The following is a 16,492-nucleotide window of genomic DNA, read 5'->3' as shown; positions in this document are numbered from 1 at the left end:
TCTGGGAGGCGGCCTCAGGTTCTGCCCCTGGGCCCGAGGCTGGGCGCCCCTTGACATTTGGGGGGAAATTTCAATCCCAAATATGGGACTTGTCTATATCTCAGGCAATATTCATCGCACACAAATAATAATAGCAACTTCTAAAACCTCAAGGAATATGGATCACTTTAATACGAGACATGGATAGTATGTGACATTCCCTTCCTGAGACGTTTAATAACGGGATAGCTGTTTATGTCAGCCCCCTGAAAGAGATATGAAAATGTTTGTCAGGTTACTAGCAATCAAACAATATACTTTTCATACAGGTCAAAAGTACAGCATCTCTAAAAAAGCAAAGTAAAAAGGTTATTTAGAAGAAGAATTAAAGAAAACACACTGTCATCCTGTATAGAAGCTTGTATATAACTTGAATAGACAGAACCCTGTTTGCTAGTGTTCTGCTACTTCTAGACATGCAATCTAGATTGGCCGTGCGTTCATCTTTTCTCACGGTTCATCTGTGACACCGTTCACCTCTGTTAGGATCCAGTCCGTTAGCTCCGCTTAGGGGGTATTATGGGTAGACTGGGAAGGAAATGAATGTTCATCTTTTGACAACAGTACACTGCACTGAGCTGCAGGAAGACAGATTTGTATTTATCATGTTTAAACACTTTTTCTTTTGTTTAAAATCTTCTTTGACACACCTTTATCTTCACCTGATTGACTTGGCAGATTTTTTTTTTTGGACCAGTCAAATGCACCAGCAGTGTGGATGGTTTAATAAGTAAAATATGCAAAGAAGCCTAAGGTCCCGTGTACACTGCAGAAAAAAAAACAAACAAACTTTTTTTTCAAGATTGCAGGAAAACGCAACGGATGGAGAATGTGTTAAGGTGGCCATACACTGCTCGATTTGCCATCAGATTCGACCAACAGATAGATCCCTCTCTGATCGAATCTGATCAGATAGATCCCTCTCTGATCGAATATGGCCACCTTTAATGCAAACAGATTGTGAATCGATTTCAGTCTGAAACCGATCACAATCTGTGGAGCTGCCGCTGCTGGCACCCAACCCCCCCCCCCCCCCCCCGCATACATTACCTGTTCCGGCCGGCGCAAGTTCCCGCTGTCTTCTTCTCCGTTCCGGGCTCCAGACCGTTCCTGCAGCTACTGAACTTCCTGTCCAGGGGAAGTTTAAACAGTAGAGGTCGCTCTACTGTTTAAACTTCCTGTAGGGACAGGAAGCTCTGTGTTGCTGCAGCCGGTCCGGATCCCAGCGCGGAAAGAAGGCAGAGGGGATTCGCGTGGCCGGAACAGGTAATGTATACCCGCTGTATTGCGTCGGTCGTCGGGCATTCGAACGCACTCCCGACCCACCGGCGATCGAGAAAAATCTTCCGGACGGACGGGAATCGACAGGAACGATCGATTTTGGATGGAAATCGATCGTTTTGTCAGCGGTGTGCGCGGCGATTTGGTATAACGGCGGGAAAATCGTTAGGTGTATGGGCCCCTTAAATAGGATGCGTTCACACTGCTCACACTGTTATTCGTAACGCAATGCACAGAGACCGGATCACAAATGCAGATTCCCGGCCTACTGCAATTTTCTGCAACCGGTTTGCAATCGCGCCACAAATCGCACACAATGGAATCTTATGGTTGCAGACTAAATCCATTCCCACTAGGCTGGTCACAACATGCAGAACACCAACTCACCTGCGCCGTGCATTCGGTTTCTCGCTCGCTGACAACAAAGTAAATCGGAATCATGGGCACGTCACTGATTTGCAAAAAGAAAAACAATTCAAATCATGTGGCATGGATGCACTTACGGCACCATTTCTTCATCCACTGCGTTTGCATCACAGTGTGAACCGGGTCTCACTGTGTTGATTTCAAGTATCCAGATAAATGCTGAGAAATAAATATAGGATGTTTTCTGCACGTAATAGCATGCATAATGTTATCACAGTTAAACATCACTGCTGTTCAGTCACAGTAAAGGTACATACACATGCCTGCTTTTTCCAAACGACTGGTCGTTTGGACATCTGAACAACCGGTCATTTGGACGTCAAATCCGGCGTGTGTACAAACAATCGTTCAGTGATAAGATTGGATTAGACCGATCTGCCACGCGGATCCATCAAAACCAGCGTTATCAGCTGAACGACCGTTTGTACACATGCCCAATTTGACATCCAAATGACCGGTTTGAACGACCGTTCGTTTGGAAAAGTCAGACGTGTGTACGCACCTTAACTTCTGTCATCTCTGTTGGTAAATCCTGTTGATCTATCAGATATTTGCCAGATCAGTCTGCCTCTGTGTAGTTAAGATTAAAGTGAACCGAGCATCATTTTTAACACCCAGGGCAGCTCTATAGCAAATTAAAAATGCATTCTAAAAATGTGGTTTATTATTAAAAAAAAACTTTCACTTTACCTCATTTTTTTACATCTAAGGGTTAAAATAGCCACTTTGTCTGTCCGTAAAGGACCTGCAGTCGCTGAGCAGGAGATGGTGGAACACAGATAAGAAATCACCTCATTAGACTTAAGCTGGCCACTAACGGTCCAGTTAATAGTGAAAAATCGTTCAAGCGATCAGAAATTCTGATCGGATTGGTTGTAAATAATCTCCATTGGTGGACACAATCGATTATGAACAAGTGAAAAAAAATGTCACCCGAATGAATTTTCGTCGAACGAAAATTTGGATTTTCTTGGTGGTCATGGTAGATAGGAAGCAATGATTGGTTAGTTGATGGTGTAGTGAATGATTTTTCGTCCGATCAGAATTTCTGATCGCTCGAACGATTTTTCGCTAGAAATTGGACCATTAGTGGCCAGCTTTAATTGACCACAAACAAACCCCCATTGTACTTCAAACAGAAAACATCAGTTACAGTTGAAGAATTTCACACCTAGCCTGGACAATACTAGTTTGTCAAATAGCAGGGGTTGAGCTTCTGAACAATGGCAGCCCTTGCAGCTATTTGAAGCCAGGAGCTGCTTGGATCCCTTTAATGACTAATGGTCCGTTTCCATTGCATGCAGATTTGCATTGTGGAAATCTGCGTAAGAAATGTATGAGGAACAGTTTCCATCCAGTGCATTTTTTTCATGCAGATCCATTTAGGAAGAAAAATTGGACACCCTACTGCTAAGACGCGATAATTGCATGTCACATGCAATTATCGCGTCTTAGCTGTGATAAAACATATGCAGAACAAAGGGAGGGGATAGGAAGTAGTCACAGTGATGTTATGTTGCTATGGAGAATAAAAAAAGCATACGCAAAAAAAAAAACCGCACAGGCATTTTTACAAATTCACATTAAAAATGCATGTCTGCATCTGTACTCAGACCGCATGTTAGACAGGTCTTGCCAGTGGACACTGGACGTAACGAATCTGCCGAAAACAGTTTTGAAAAACTTTTTGAGAAAACTACCACAGTTGCCAAAACTTTGCGAATCTGTAGGCGTATATACAACCAGCTTTTCTCATGAAAATATGTGTATCTGACACTGAATTGGGTGAAAATGTGCACGATATCAACCATTATGATAACATCAGTGATGCACAATTATGAACACATTTGCAGAATAGTAATCTTTATGTTAAGAGTAGTGATGCTCAATTATATATGCACAATTATATCCATGTGCCCAATATTAACCATTTATTTATAATTGCCCCCCAAAAAATCCACACAGTAACATGTCAGCAATTGCAGTGACTGAGTGCCTTTGCCTGTGTAGTGTGTAAACATCCAAAAAGCTATTCACTACTACTGTCCCTGTACATTAACTGACACGGTCAATCCAATACAACTCTCCCTGTATCTTTTTCTCTCCTTCGAGCACAGGTGCCAAACTCAAGGCCTGAGGCCAAATGTGGTCCTCCTTGTCATTTTATGTGGCCTTCGAGAGCTTCAAATGTGCATCATTGAATGTGGTAAAACAAAACAGTACATTGCCTTCCCATTCAGAGAATGAGTGTTTCTGCTGAAACAGTGTCAGCTTGAGACCTCCATGCAAAATTAATATGGGGCCCCCTCCTTGGATCCAAATCCCCATGTGTGGCTGGTAAAACACGCACACACCTCAGGGGGGCTGAAACCCTCTCCTCACGTAGCAGAGTAGTTGAGCAGTGTAATATTTACCTGCTACAGTGCTGCAGCGTGTCATACCTCCAGCTCCCAATCATATGACATGCAGATAACACAAATTCATTGCCAGAGGTATGCAGGATAGAGTGTGTGGCCACCAGGTAGATTAAAGAAGACCTGAAGCAGCACTGAAGCAGGTATTTATTAAATTCCTGCACTGAGCTACTCTGCAGAAGGGAGAGGAGCAGATGTCCAGCTCCTACCATGGTCACTACAGTTGTGCCACTTCATTTGAGACTGTTCAATGAATATTAACGTAAACCTGAAGCATTTCTGGAAGAAAAACATATACTTACATAAGAAGGTGGAAGGCTCTGGGTCCTATTGAGCCTTCCCATTCCTCTCACGGTCCCCTCGTTCCAGCGTTGTCTCTCCTGTTCAAATCTCCCACCGCAGGAGGCTTTGGAAGTCTCCCTAAGACCACTGAAGCCTCCCCCAGCAGAAAAGAGGCTTCGGAGGGGGTGACAGCACTGGTTCCAGCACTGTCACCCCTGTTAGCAGTCTCCAACCATTGGCTCTGACTGATTGATCAGAGACTACTTATGGGGGCGAAGGCTCTGGAACCAGGAGAGGAACAGGAAGGCTCTACATGATCCAGAGTCTTCCCCCTCCTTAGGTAAAAATCTGTATTCTTATTCCAGAAATGCCTCAGGTTCACTTTAAATCTTGACCATGACCTCAGGATCTATAAAGACAACAATTGCTTGGTCCCCTTGTGTAAACTGGCAAAGCCAGTTAACCCTTCACACATTCACATGTTCGTACAAATGTTCATACAAATGCATTCACAGAAATGAGCACCTGCTTATTAACGTATTTTAATGTCCTAACGTGAGGCAATGTGCCTGGATGGAGTTTTTTCTTGTAACTTACCATTGTGGCCAGGGTTTAATCCAGTGCACATGGTGTGTGCATGGTGCACACACGTATATTTTGTTAGCTCCCTTGTGGGATTAGTTTGATACACAATGCATGTTACAGGGTCAAAGTTAGGACACCTATGAATACCTATGTATGGTGTAGGTGACTACACAAGAGAATGTATTCTTTTGTACCAAGACCCTGGCTTTTAACTTAGCTGTAGGGGAAGCAGTGGTTCCTGGACCATTGATTCCATTTTGCCCGCCACACCCCCTTTAGCACCTCCCTAATAACTTAATGAAATCCCTAACTTGATGCAATGTGCCTGGATTTATGTGTTTTTTTTCTCTTTGTAAACTGAACAGGCCTTAGGCATTTGCTATTATATTGTAGGGCAGCACGGTGGCGTAGTGGTTAGCTCTCTCGCCTTGCAGCGCTGGGTCCCTGGTTCGAATCCCAGCCAGGGCACTATCTGCAAAGAGTTTGTATGTTCTCTCCGTGTCTGCGTGGGTTTCCTCCGGGCACTCTGGTTTCCTCCCACATTCCAAAAACATACAGATAAGTCAATTGGCTCCCCCTAAAATTGGCCCTAGACTACAGTACTTACACTACATAATATAGACATATGGCAATGGTAGGGATTAGATTGTGAGCTCCTTTGAGGGACAGTTAGTGACAAGATATATATATATATATATATATATATACACTGTACAGCGCTGCGTAATATGTCGGCGCTATATAAATACTAAATAATAATAATAATAATAATAATAATAATAATAATAATATTGTTAGCTATACATACCAAATTGTGGCATGTATGTATATATATATATAGATCCATCTGAAAATGGCGCCTGCAAAAAATAGTGCACGGTGTTGCCGCTAATCCGTTTGCCGCTTATCGCTATTTAACGTTAAAGTCTTATTGTTATTTAACGTTAAAGCCTTATTGTTATTTAGCGTTAACACACAGAACCCTCTCTGTACCTATCCCTAATAGAGTTGGGCCGAACGGTTCGCCTGCGAACGGTTCCATGCGAACTTCCGTGGTTCGCGTTCGCGTCCCGCAGGCGAACTTTTGCGGAAGTTCGGTTCGCCCCATAATGCACCATGAGGGTCAACTTTGACCCTCTACATCACAGTCAGCAGGCCCAGTGTAGCCAATTAGGCTACACTAGCCCCTGGAGCCACTCCCCCCCCCCCCCTACTAAAAGGCAGGCAGCGGCGACCATTACGGTCACTCGTGTGCCTGCATTAGTGAGAGTAGGGCGAGCTGCTGCACACTCTCTCTCATAGGGAAAGATTAGTTAGGCTTAGCTTGTCCCTGGCTGCATACCTGTTCTGTGAACCCACCACTGCATACCTGTACTGTGAACCCACCACTGCATACCTGTACTGTGAACCCACCACTGCATACCTGTTCTGTGAACCCACCACTGCATACCTGTTCTGTGAACCCACCACTGCATACCTGTTCTGTGAACCCACCACTGCATACCTGTTCAGTGAACCCACCACTGCATACCTGTTCTGTGAACCCACCACTGCATACCTGTTCTGTGAACCCACCACTGCATACCTGTACTGTGAACCCACCACTGCATACCTGTTCAGTGAACCCACCACTGCATACCTGTACTGTTCAGTGAACCCGCCACTGCATACCTGTTCTGTTCAGTGAACCCGCCACTGTATACCTGTTCTGTTCAGTGAACCCGCCACTGCATACCTGTTCTGTTCAGTGAACCCGCCACTGTATACCTGTTCTGTTCAGTGAACCCGCCACTGCATACCTGTTCTGTTCAGTGAACCCGCCACTGTATACCTGTTCTGTTCAGTGAACCCGCCACTGCATACCTGTTCTGTTCAGTGAACCCGCCACTGTATACCTGTTCTGTTCAGTGAACCCGCCACTGCATACCTGTTCTGTTCAGTGAACCCGCCACTGCATACCTGTTCTGTTCAGTGAACCCGCCACTGCATACCTGTTCTGTTCAGTGAACCCGCCACTGCATACCTGTTCTGTTCAGTGAACCCGCCACTGTATACCTGTTCTGTTCAGTGAACCCGCCACTGTATACCTGTTCTGTTCAGTGAACCCGCCACTGTATACCTGTTCTGTTCAGTGAACAGTTTGGTGTGTCAGTGTGAAGCAGTACCTTAATTACACTACCTGATTGATGTATACACATGCAAGATGTTTTAAAGCACTTTAGGCCTGTCATTTAGCATTCAATATGATTTCTGCCCTTAAAACGCTTCTTTGCGTCAAATCCAGATTTTTCCCGGGGACTTTTGGCGTGTATCCCACTCCGCCATGCCCCCCTCCAGGTGTTAGACCCCTTGAAACATCTTTTCCATCACTTTTATGGCCAGCATAAATTTTTTTTTTCAAAGTTCGCATCCCCATTGAAGTCTATTGCGGTTCGCGAACTTTAAAGCGAACCGAACCTTCCGCGAAAGTTCGCGAACCCGGTTCGCGAACCTAAAATCGGAGGTTCGGCCCAACTCTAATCCCTCACCCCTAAACCCCCCCTAGTGGTGCCTAACTCTAACCACCCCCCCTGGTGGTGCCTAACCCTAAGACCCCCCTGGTGGTGCCTAACCCTAACCACCCCCCTGGTGGTGCCTAACCCTAATCACCCCCTGGTGGTGCCTAACCCTAACCACCCCCCTGGTGGTGCCTAACCCTAACCACCCCCCTGGTGGTGCCTAACCCTAACCTTGACAGTGTTACATTAAATCCATTCACCGTTTTGCAGTTAAATAAAGTCTGCAGTTTGACTTATGTAGGGTGCTATTGATAAATAACGTTACTGTGGGCAATAACGTCTGCTATTTGGCAAATGAACGGCACTATTGATAAATAACGTTAGTGTGTGCCACTATTGATAAATAATGTTAGTGTGTGCCGTTTTTCTTCTTTTTTCCCTGTGCGCCATTATTATGCAGTACTAACGATAAATAGCGATAAGCGTATCTTTTTAATGCTGCGCCATTTTTATGCATAGGTGATGTGCGCCATTATTCACTGATCCGATATATATATATATATATATATATATATATATATATATATATATATATATATATATATATATATATATATATATATATATATATATATATAAAATATATATATATATATATATATACACATATATCTGATAACTTGTCTACTGTTTTTATATTTTGATATTTTTGTTTCTATTTTTACACGGAGAGACCTGTAGTTACTCTCTGCAGCTTTATTTTTTTTGTTCCTCAATATTTTACTATCTAAATACAGAAACAATCCTTTGGACATAGAAAAAGAAATTGACAACTTCTCTAAAACATTTGTATTGTGGAGAATTTTGGGCCCGAGTTGCACAAAGAATTTTTCTTAAAGGGATACTGTAGGGGGGTCAGGGGAAAATGAGTTGAACTTACCCGGGGCTTTAAACGGTCCCCCGCAGACATCCTGTCTTGGCGCAGCCACTCACCGATGCTCCGGCCCCGCCTCCGGTTCACTTCTGGAATTTCAGACTTTAAAGTCTGAAAACCACTGCGCCTGCGTTGCCGTGTCCTCAATCCCGCTGATGTCATCAAGAGCGCACAGCGCAGGCCCAGTATGGTCTGTGTCTGCGCAGTACACTCCTGGTGATATCAGCAGGAGCGAGGACACGGGCGTGCAGGCGCAGTGGTTTTCTGACTTTAAAGTCAGAAATTCCAGAAGTGAACTGGAGGCGGGGCCGGAGCATCGGTGAGTGGCTGCGCCAACACAGGATGTCTGCGGGGGACCATTAGAAGCCCCGGGTAAGTTCAGCTCATTTTCCCCCGACCCCCCTACAGTATCCCTTTAAGTGAATTGGTCAGCTTCACTGTAAATCTGACATCATGAATTTTGCCTGCTCATCCCTATTATAATAATTCCCATATTTGTATAGTGCTTTTCTCCTGGCGGACTCAAAGAACTTGTGAGGCAGTCACTAGAGCGCACTCAGTAGGCAGTAGCAGTATTAGGGAGTCTTGCTCAAGAACTCCTTCTGAATAGGTACGGGCTTACTGCATAGGAAGAGCCAGAATTTGAACCAAGGTCTCCTATGTCAGAGATAGAGCCCTTAACCATTACACTATGCAGCTACTATTATCACATTAATTGTATGGCGTACACTGAAAAGCACTATGGGAAAAGTCAGCACTATATAAATAAAAAATAATTATATGGTAGGATTTGCTCTAGTAAACGGAGGACATGTGTGCTTTAACCTGATTGATATTTGAAGTCAACACAGGCAGGAGTGAAAATGTCTCTTTTCCTGAATCGCCACTCTGGATGCTGGCTTCATGGTGTTGTCCTTGCTTAGTTGCTATAAACCCTGCTTACAATATCCTGCAGTTTTTAAATAGCAAACTTCCATCTATTTAAGTCTATCTTAATTGCTTTTTTTTATTACTTACTCTTAATTTTCTGTGGGATTGTTTATAATGTTAAAATATGAAAGTCGACCACTTAATAACTGTTATCCTGCTTATTATAATAGTCCTTGTATATTCATTTTTGTTTATAGATGATGATTTAAAATTGAATAGTGCTGTGTTTCATTGGCCGGAACAGATAGAAACAGTGTTCCAAGTTAATAACAATCGTTTAATGGCCAGAAGAGATCATGCTGAAGATGAGCTGCGGAAAAGGTGAGATTATGTACTGGTAAATGCAGTTCTGAATCTTATAAAATTGCATAGCAGAAAACTTTTTCAACAAAAAAAATTACAGTCCTCATCATTAAAGTGCAACCCTAGCCACATATAAGACTGTACAACTTTAAATGCGTCCAGGACAAAGTAAAATTGCTCTGTGAAGCCTGCTGGATCCACCATCTTACTTCATTTCCTATGCCCCAATCTCCTTCACAGCCGTCACCCTCTGTAGCCTGTGCCCGGCCAGCCGAGGGAAGACGAGTACGTCGTCCCAGCACCTGGTTGCACTCAGGCATTGATGCTCATGGCACAAATGCTTAACTTTTGCTGAAATCTGCCACTCCATTTTGCCTCCATCCCCACTGTCTCAGCATGTGGCGTCCTTCCTCCACACTGCCAGTGGCAGAGCTGATGGGGAGATCCTCCTGGCGACTAGGCTGCAAACAGTGCCTTTACTGGTGACACACGCAGGTGCTGGCACAGCACAGAGACGTAGTGTCATTGTGACTTCAATGACATCTTGCACTTGTGCAGCCATAGTGACCAGGTCATCCTTCGATGAGTGCATGTGGTGGTCCCCCCTCCTCTCGGGAATGGTGTCCCTGTACACGTGCACAGAAGGTGCATGCTGAAGGCTGTCCCTGCTTGTGGCAATGAAGCTGCTAGGAGGGGGGACTATGTTGGGACTATTATCTTATGCTTGTCAATTAATATACACTGCAAATATGATCAAATGCTTCAATGCATGTTAGATTATGTTTTTGCAGAGTGCTCTGTCAGTATCTGGCCCTCCTTGCAATCTGAACAAGATGATCAATACTAGATTTATAGTTTTTCCGCTCCTAGGCCAACTATATTGGGCTCCCTTTCCATTTGCAGCAATGCCCCTCCCATTCCACATGTAACCCACATTTCATGTGTAACATTAATTCAGCTGCAGCCCCTTTCTTTCATGTACAGCTCCCTTGGGCACCAGCTTCCCTTTTCATGTGCTGCTCCCCATTTGAAGCCTTTACTTTCACATGCAGCAACCCCTCTTTCACATCAAGGTGCTCTCTTGAGCTGCAGCCGCCCAAGGCCTGGGCCTTTGTGGCCTTTCCAGAAATCCGGCCCTGAAACAACATGCAACAACACCTCCTACAGGATCTGCTATGCAGCCGGGCTGCTCACATTCACATTAGTACATTTTTTAAACTGAATTTTTGCCTGCAGAAGCTTCATTTGACACAGAAGGTTAGATTTTGGCACTTGGCTAATACAACCACTAGATAATATACTAGATAATATACTTAGATCTTTGCCTGGAGTTAAGTTTTAATGTTGAATAATGGACAGGACCTTTGACTTTCAAAGTGAGATCTGCTTTAAACTTCTAACTCTCTATGGGTTCAGGGAATGGAGAGCAAGCTGTAAGGACAAGTCAGATACTGCAGTATTTTCCCCTATTTCTTACGTATCAAGCTTGTTAACTGTTATTTTTGGGATTCCCAGTGTGAGTCAGAACTCTTCAATTGTGGCAACACTGAAATGTTCCTGTAGGGCAGGCAATCTAAAGGCTGGTATTATTGTGTTTGCTGTAACATAACCGCAGCATCATTCACATGTTTAGACTTTTTTGCTTTTGTAGAGATTACTTGGCAAGAATCTAAAGAAAATGGCATACATTTCAGTTTAAAATTAGATTCCAGCTGCATGTTTCAACACTCTACGTCTCTACTTGATTATTCATTCACGTTAAAGAGAGCCTGAAGTGGGCTCATGTAATTAAAAAAAAAAAACCTAGGCTACCTGATCCGGGGGGCTCGGCGGTTCAGGTAGCCGCTACTCTCCGTCGCTCCATTTTCCTGCACTGCTCCACTTTTACTTTCATAACAGTGTGCAGGGAGGCGGGGGAGTAGCAGGGGGTGCGGCCAGAGAGAGAGAGCTGCCCAATGGCAGCTCTGGAAAGCCTGCAGGAGCGCCCTAGTGGGCTTTGAGCAGGGAATCCCTCTTCTCCCATTACTCTCCGAGATAGCGACAAATATTGGTTGTAGCGTGGGGGGGAGGAGGGGGGCAGAGAGCGCCGGTGGGGGGATACAGAGGCATGTTAAGAGGCAGGGAGCATGCCTCTGTGTCCCATCTGCCCCCCCCCCCCCCCCACTGCCTCTGGTTCTCTTTACAGTGTATCATGTCAGGGTAACTTTCAGTCCCCACCAATCTCTTCCCCTACCCCTTCCTTCTGTCCATCCAGATTTGTGTGCCACATAAAAGGTACACTTCACCACTATAATGTGGGTCTCCTTTCCTTGGGGCTGACACTAGTATGCTGAAGTGTCTGACTATAGAACAAATTCTACCACCTCCTGGAAACCAAATACAGCATAATTCCTGGATTTTTATTCTATTCTGCCCTGCCCCCTCCCCTTCCATATTAGTTGTAAAAGTTTTTATTTCTTTTGCAAGATGAAAAAGACAAGTAGTGCAATATCTGACCCCATGCAGGAGGCTTAAAGCGGACCTGAAGATACCTTAAAAATAAAGTTTCACGTACCTGGGGCTTCTTCCAGCCCCCTTCAGCCGTCCTCTCCTGGAACGTGCCTCCGGTCCCCTGCCACGGCTCACTTTCTCTTTTCAAAACAAAATCAAATAAGAGTAGCGGAAACCAAGCTGGATGAGTGCAGCTACAAGATGGGGGTGACTCCAAGCACAAAGGGAAGTCAGTGGTCAGTGCTCAAACCGCACTTCTGTGGTGACAAAAAACTTTCTTTAAACTTGCTGTAATCCTGACATCCCAGGGTAAGAACAGCGGCAGACCTCCAGCTTGGCGGTGAGGCAGCCTTACTCAGCTTCCCAAGTGCTCCGATCACGTGACTTCCCGACTTCTGGTTTTGCCTGATATATGTTCCAGCGTGGTTTCATGCTCAACACTAGGAACGAGCGGCTGCAGCCTCCTGATAAGAAAAATAGTACAATAGCGCAGACTGCTGGAAAGAAGGGACCACACACGGGGGTTCACACTTACAAGGAAGCTTCTTTGTTTATTGCACATCAAAGAACGTAGCCTCCACTTCCCGACTCGAGTTTCAGCCAATGCCTTCATCAGGGGGTGGAGCTACACAATCACAAGGGAAATAAATACTTAAAACTCCTCCCCATTAACTCTCAGGTCCAAATGGGGAATCAAAAAGGAGGAGGCAAAATTTCTCATCTGCATAAATTAAGCAATCATAAAATGTGACAATAATATCAAATGCAACAATTAGCATAAGTATACATGATTAAAACAGCTATAAAAATATTAGCACTGACACCAACTAGTAAAATAGTGCTAATTATGCAAGATTATAGATCAGGTTATATAAAAAAGCCAAAGTTGCATACAAAATTATTCATCTCTAATGAAGAAATTTAGATCAATATTGGCATTGAGTCCACTTAGGGATAATGTCTGTAACTGGAATATCCAGCGAGTGTCCAATTGAGATAAAGCTTTGATAACACTGCCTCCTCTCCAATGTGGTTTAATTTCGTCAATGCCATAGCATCTAATACCAGTGGGATCCTAATTATAGAATTTAGAGAAATGATCAGGCACACTATAGCCTTGATTCAATAACCGGCGCTAAGCCGGTTAGTGTGCCTTATCTGAGGTTAGTGTGCCTTATCTGAAGTTAGTGTGCCTTATCTGAAGTTAGTGTGCCTTATCTGAAGTTAGTGTGCCTTATCTGAGATTAGTGTGCCTTATCTGAGGTTAGTGTGCCTTATCTGAAGTTAGTGTGCCTTATCTGAACTTAGTGCCCCTTAAGTAGCTTTGTGCACACTAAAAGATGCACAAAGCTACATCACGCACTGCACTGCACACAGCGTGCAGCATAATGCGCCGATCTTTGCGCGCGGTGCGATACCGTCGCACCCGCTATACTGTATATGATGTGCCGTTTAGGTCGCATCCTATGCAACCTTAAGGTCGCATCATGTACAGTACAGCAGGTGCGACGTTATCGTCGCACCGCGGGCAAAGATCGGTGCATTACGCTGTGCGCGGTGCAGTGCGTGATGTAGCTTTGTGCATCTTTTGTGCATCTTTTAGTGGGCACAAAGCTACTTAAGGGACAGTAACCTCAGATAAGGCACACTAACCTCAGATAAGGCACACTAACCTCAGATAAGGTTAGCGCTGTAGTTTGTGCCCACTAAGTGATAAGGCACACTAACCGGCTTAGCGCCGTTTAGTGAATCAAGGCCTATGTGCCTTTTTGTCTGGATGTCCAATGTTATAGATATGTTTCGAGCACCTTTTTATGATTGCTTAATTTATGCAGCTGAGAAATTATGCCTACTCCTTCTTTGATTCCCCATTTGGACCTGAAAGTTAATGGGGAGGAGTTTTATGTATTTATTTCCCTTGTGATTGTGTAGCCCCACCTCCTGACGAAGGCATTGGCTGAAACTCGAGTCGGGAAGTGGAGGCTACGTTCTTTGATGTGCAATAAACAAAGAAGCTTCCTTGTAAGTGTGAACCCCCGTGTGTGGTCCCTTCTTTCCAGCAGTCTGCGCTATTGTACTACTTTTCTTATCAGGAGGCTGCAGCCGCTTGTTCCTAGCGTTGAGCATGCAACCACGCTGGAATGCATAGCAGGCGAGACCGGAAATCGGGAAGTCACGTGATCGGAGCACTTGGGGAGCTGAGTCAGGCTGGGACACTAAGGGCCCACCAGGAAAGCTTTAGCCTGGGCCCCCCTCCCCCCCCATTTTGTCTCACATACGCATGTACTCTAGAAATTTTGCACTATATACAGTGGGATGCGAAAGTTTGGGCAACCTTGTTAATCATCATGATTTTCCTGTATAAATCATTGGTTGTTACGAAAAGAATGTCAGTTAAATATATCATATAGGAGACACACACAGTGATATTTGAGAAGTGAAATGAAGTTTATTGGATTTACAGAAAGTGCGCATAATTGTTTGAATAAAATTAGGTAGGTGCATAAATTTGGGCACTGTCATTTTATTGATTCCAAAACTTTTAGAACTAATTATTGGAACTCAAATTTGCTTAGTAAGATCAGAGACCCCTGACCTACATACACCTGGAGCATCCCCCCAGTTTGGGTGGGCAGGTCTATAAGTGTCCCCAGTTAGGTAAGCATGTCTAAGTACCCCCAACCTGGAAGAGGGGGCAGGGGGGACAGAGCAGCAGGGGAAAAGCCTCCCCCTTCCCCCACTCACCTGGAGTCCCCCCTTCCATGCTCTTCCTTCCAAATTTGCAGCCAGTAGAGACAGCGAGCGGGAATCACTTACTGAGAGTCAGATAGCTCTGTGTGCCACTGCTGGTCTGGTCTCCTGCACTGCACTGTCCAATCACGCTCTCACAGGAAGTACAGTGAGAGCGTGATTGGACAATGTCAGTGCAGAAGACCAGACCAGTGGCACGCAGAGCTATCGATCTGACTCTCGGTTAGCTATTCCCCCGCTGCTGCCGCTGGCTGGATGCAATTCTGGAGGGGGGAGCGTGGAAGGGGGGGCCCTAGGTGAGGGGGGAGGCTTCCCCCCCCTCCCCGCCGCTCTGTCTTCACTGCCCCCTTTTCCTGCGCTGTGCCCCCCTCCTTCTCAGCACTGGGGCCCCCGGGGGCAAGAGGCCTACCAGGCAGAAAGCCGAGCTCCCGTCGGGCCTGTCCGAGCCTTTCCAAGCCTGCTTACCGCTAAGCGGAGGTCTGCCGCTGTTCTTACCCTGGGATGTCGGGATTACAGTAAGTTTAAAGAAAGTTTTTTGACACCACAGAAGAGCGGTTTGAGCACTGACCATCCAAATAGAGCTGCAGGATAAGGTAACGTATTGCTGGATCTATCACCACTGTCCATGGGCAGGCTCTGCCTGGGAGATAACTGATTGCTTTTTGCGCTGAGGTAATTTTGTGCACTTTCTCTTTTGCCGACTTAGAAGCCGACATCCACTGCACCTGCATGACCCTGCCCGCTCGCTTCCTCACTCATGTACTACAAGAAATCTTCACTGAGCCTCCGCAGGACGCTAAATAGATAAATAAGGAGAGTTCCATTTAGAGGCTAAATAAGAGCGGGCAGCATTAACCATGTGTTGGACTAAACAACGAGTGGGATGACACGTAGAATTAGGCTTATTCCCTAGGGGCAGGGTTTGGAGGGTCCATAGGAAGTGTTTAGCCAATAACCATGGAGATCAAATTGCCAAGTTGAACCCAGAACTGGGAGACCACCGGGCAAACCCACCACATACGGTAAAAGGAACCCCTATCATACACCCCCTGTAACTCTGGTCTGGACTGTGGGGCACATTTTGGATACTTTGACAAGGGTCAGGAAAGAAGCTCGATTGAGGATTTTGATATTGGTTTCAAAAAGGGAGTAATAGTAGATGTTCTTCATAAGGGTGTCAAAACAGTGACCCCATTTGGCTGCAGAAATGTGTAAACCCAATTCTCCCTGTCATTTAGCTAGGATTGGAGACATATTGTGCTCCAGGGGGATGCTATGAGGCTGTTTAGGTAATAAATAATTTCTCCATTGAATGAGGACTTCAAGCACCACTTTTCAAAGTGGGTTGATGTTGAGATGGGGGAGGTGTGTGTGTGTGGGGAGAGGGGGGTTACCCAGGAAAGACCAGTAATGTTAAATTTGGTAAAGCTGAATGGCTTGGTGAGGTTTAAAGCTGTGCTGGCTAACCAAGGAGGGGAGGGGGAGCTTAGCTACTTGCCATTTTGAAAGAGGTCAGCCCATTTATTACACTTGAGGCCAGCCAGGTCAGGTCTCCCACC

The 16,492-nt window shown here is 45.1% G+C and overlaps 1 protein-coding gene across 1 annotated transcript in view; it reads left to right on the top strand.

Moving 5' to 3' along the window:
- Positions 1-16,492, top strand: part of DNAH3 (dynein axonemal heavy chain 3) — a 329,266-nt gene that overhangs the window by 308,192 nt on the left and 4,582 nt on the right. The window contains exon 15 of the mRNA XM_068244819.1: positions 9,587-9,710. Coding sequence (XP_068100920.1) covers positions 9,587-9,710 — 124 coding nt within the window. The remainder of the gene's footprint in view (positions 1-9,586; positions 9,711-16,492) is intronic.

Source organism: Hyperolius riggenbachi, chromosome 7 (genome assembly GCF_040937935.1).
Source record: "Hyperolius riggenbachi isolate aHypRig1 chromosome 7, aHypRig1.pri, whole genome shotgun sequence".
Lineage (NCBI taxonomy): Eukaryota > Metazoa > Chordata > Amphibia > Anura > Hyperoliidae > Hyperolius > Hyperolius riggenbachi.
Note: the sequence above shows the minus strand (reverse complement) of the source record. Positions and strands in the feature narration are given on the sequence as shown.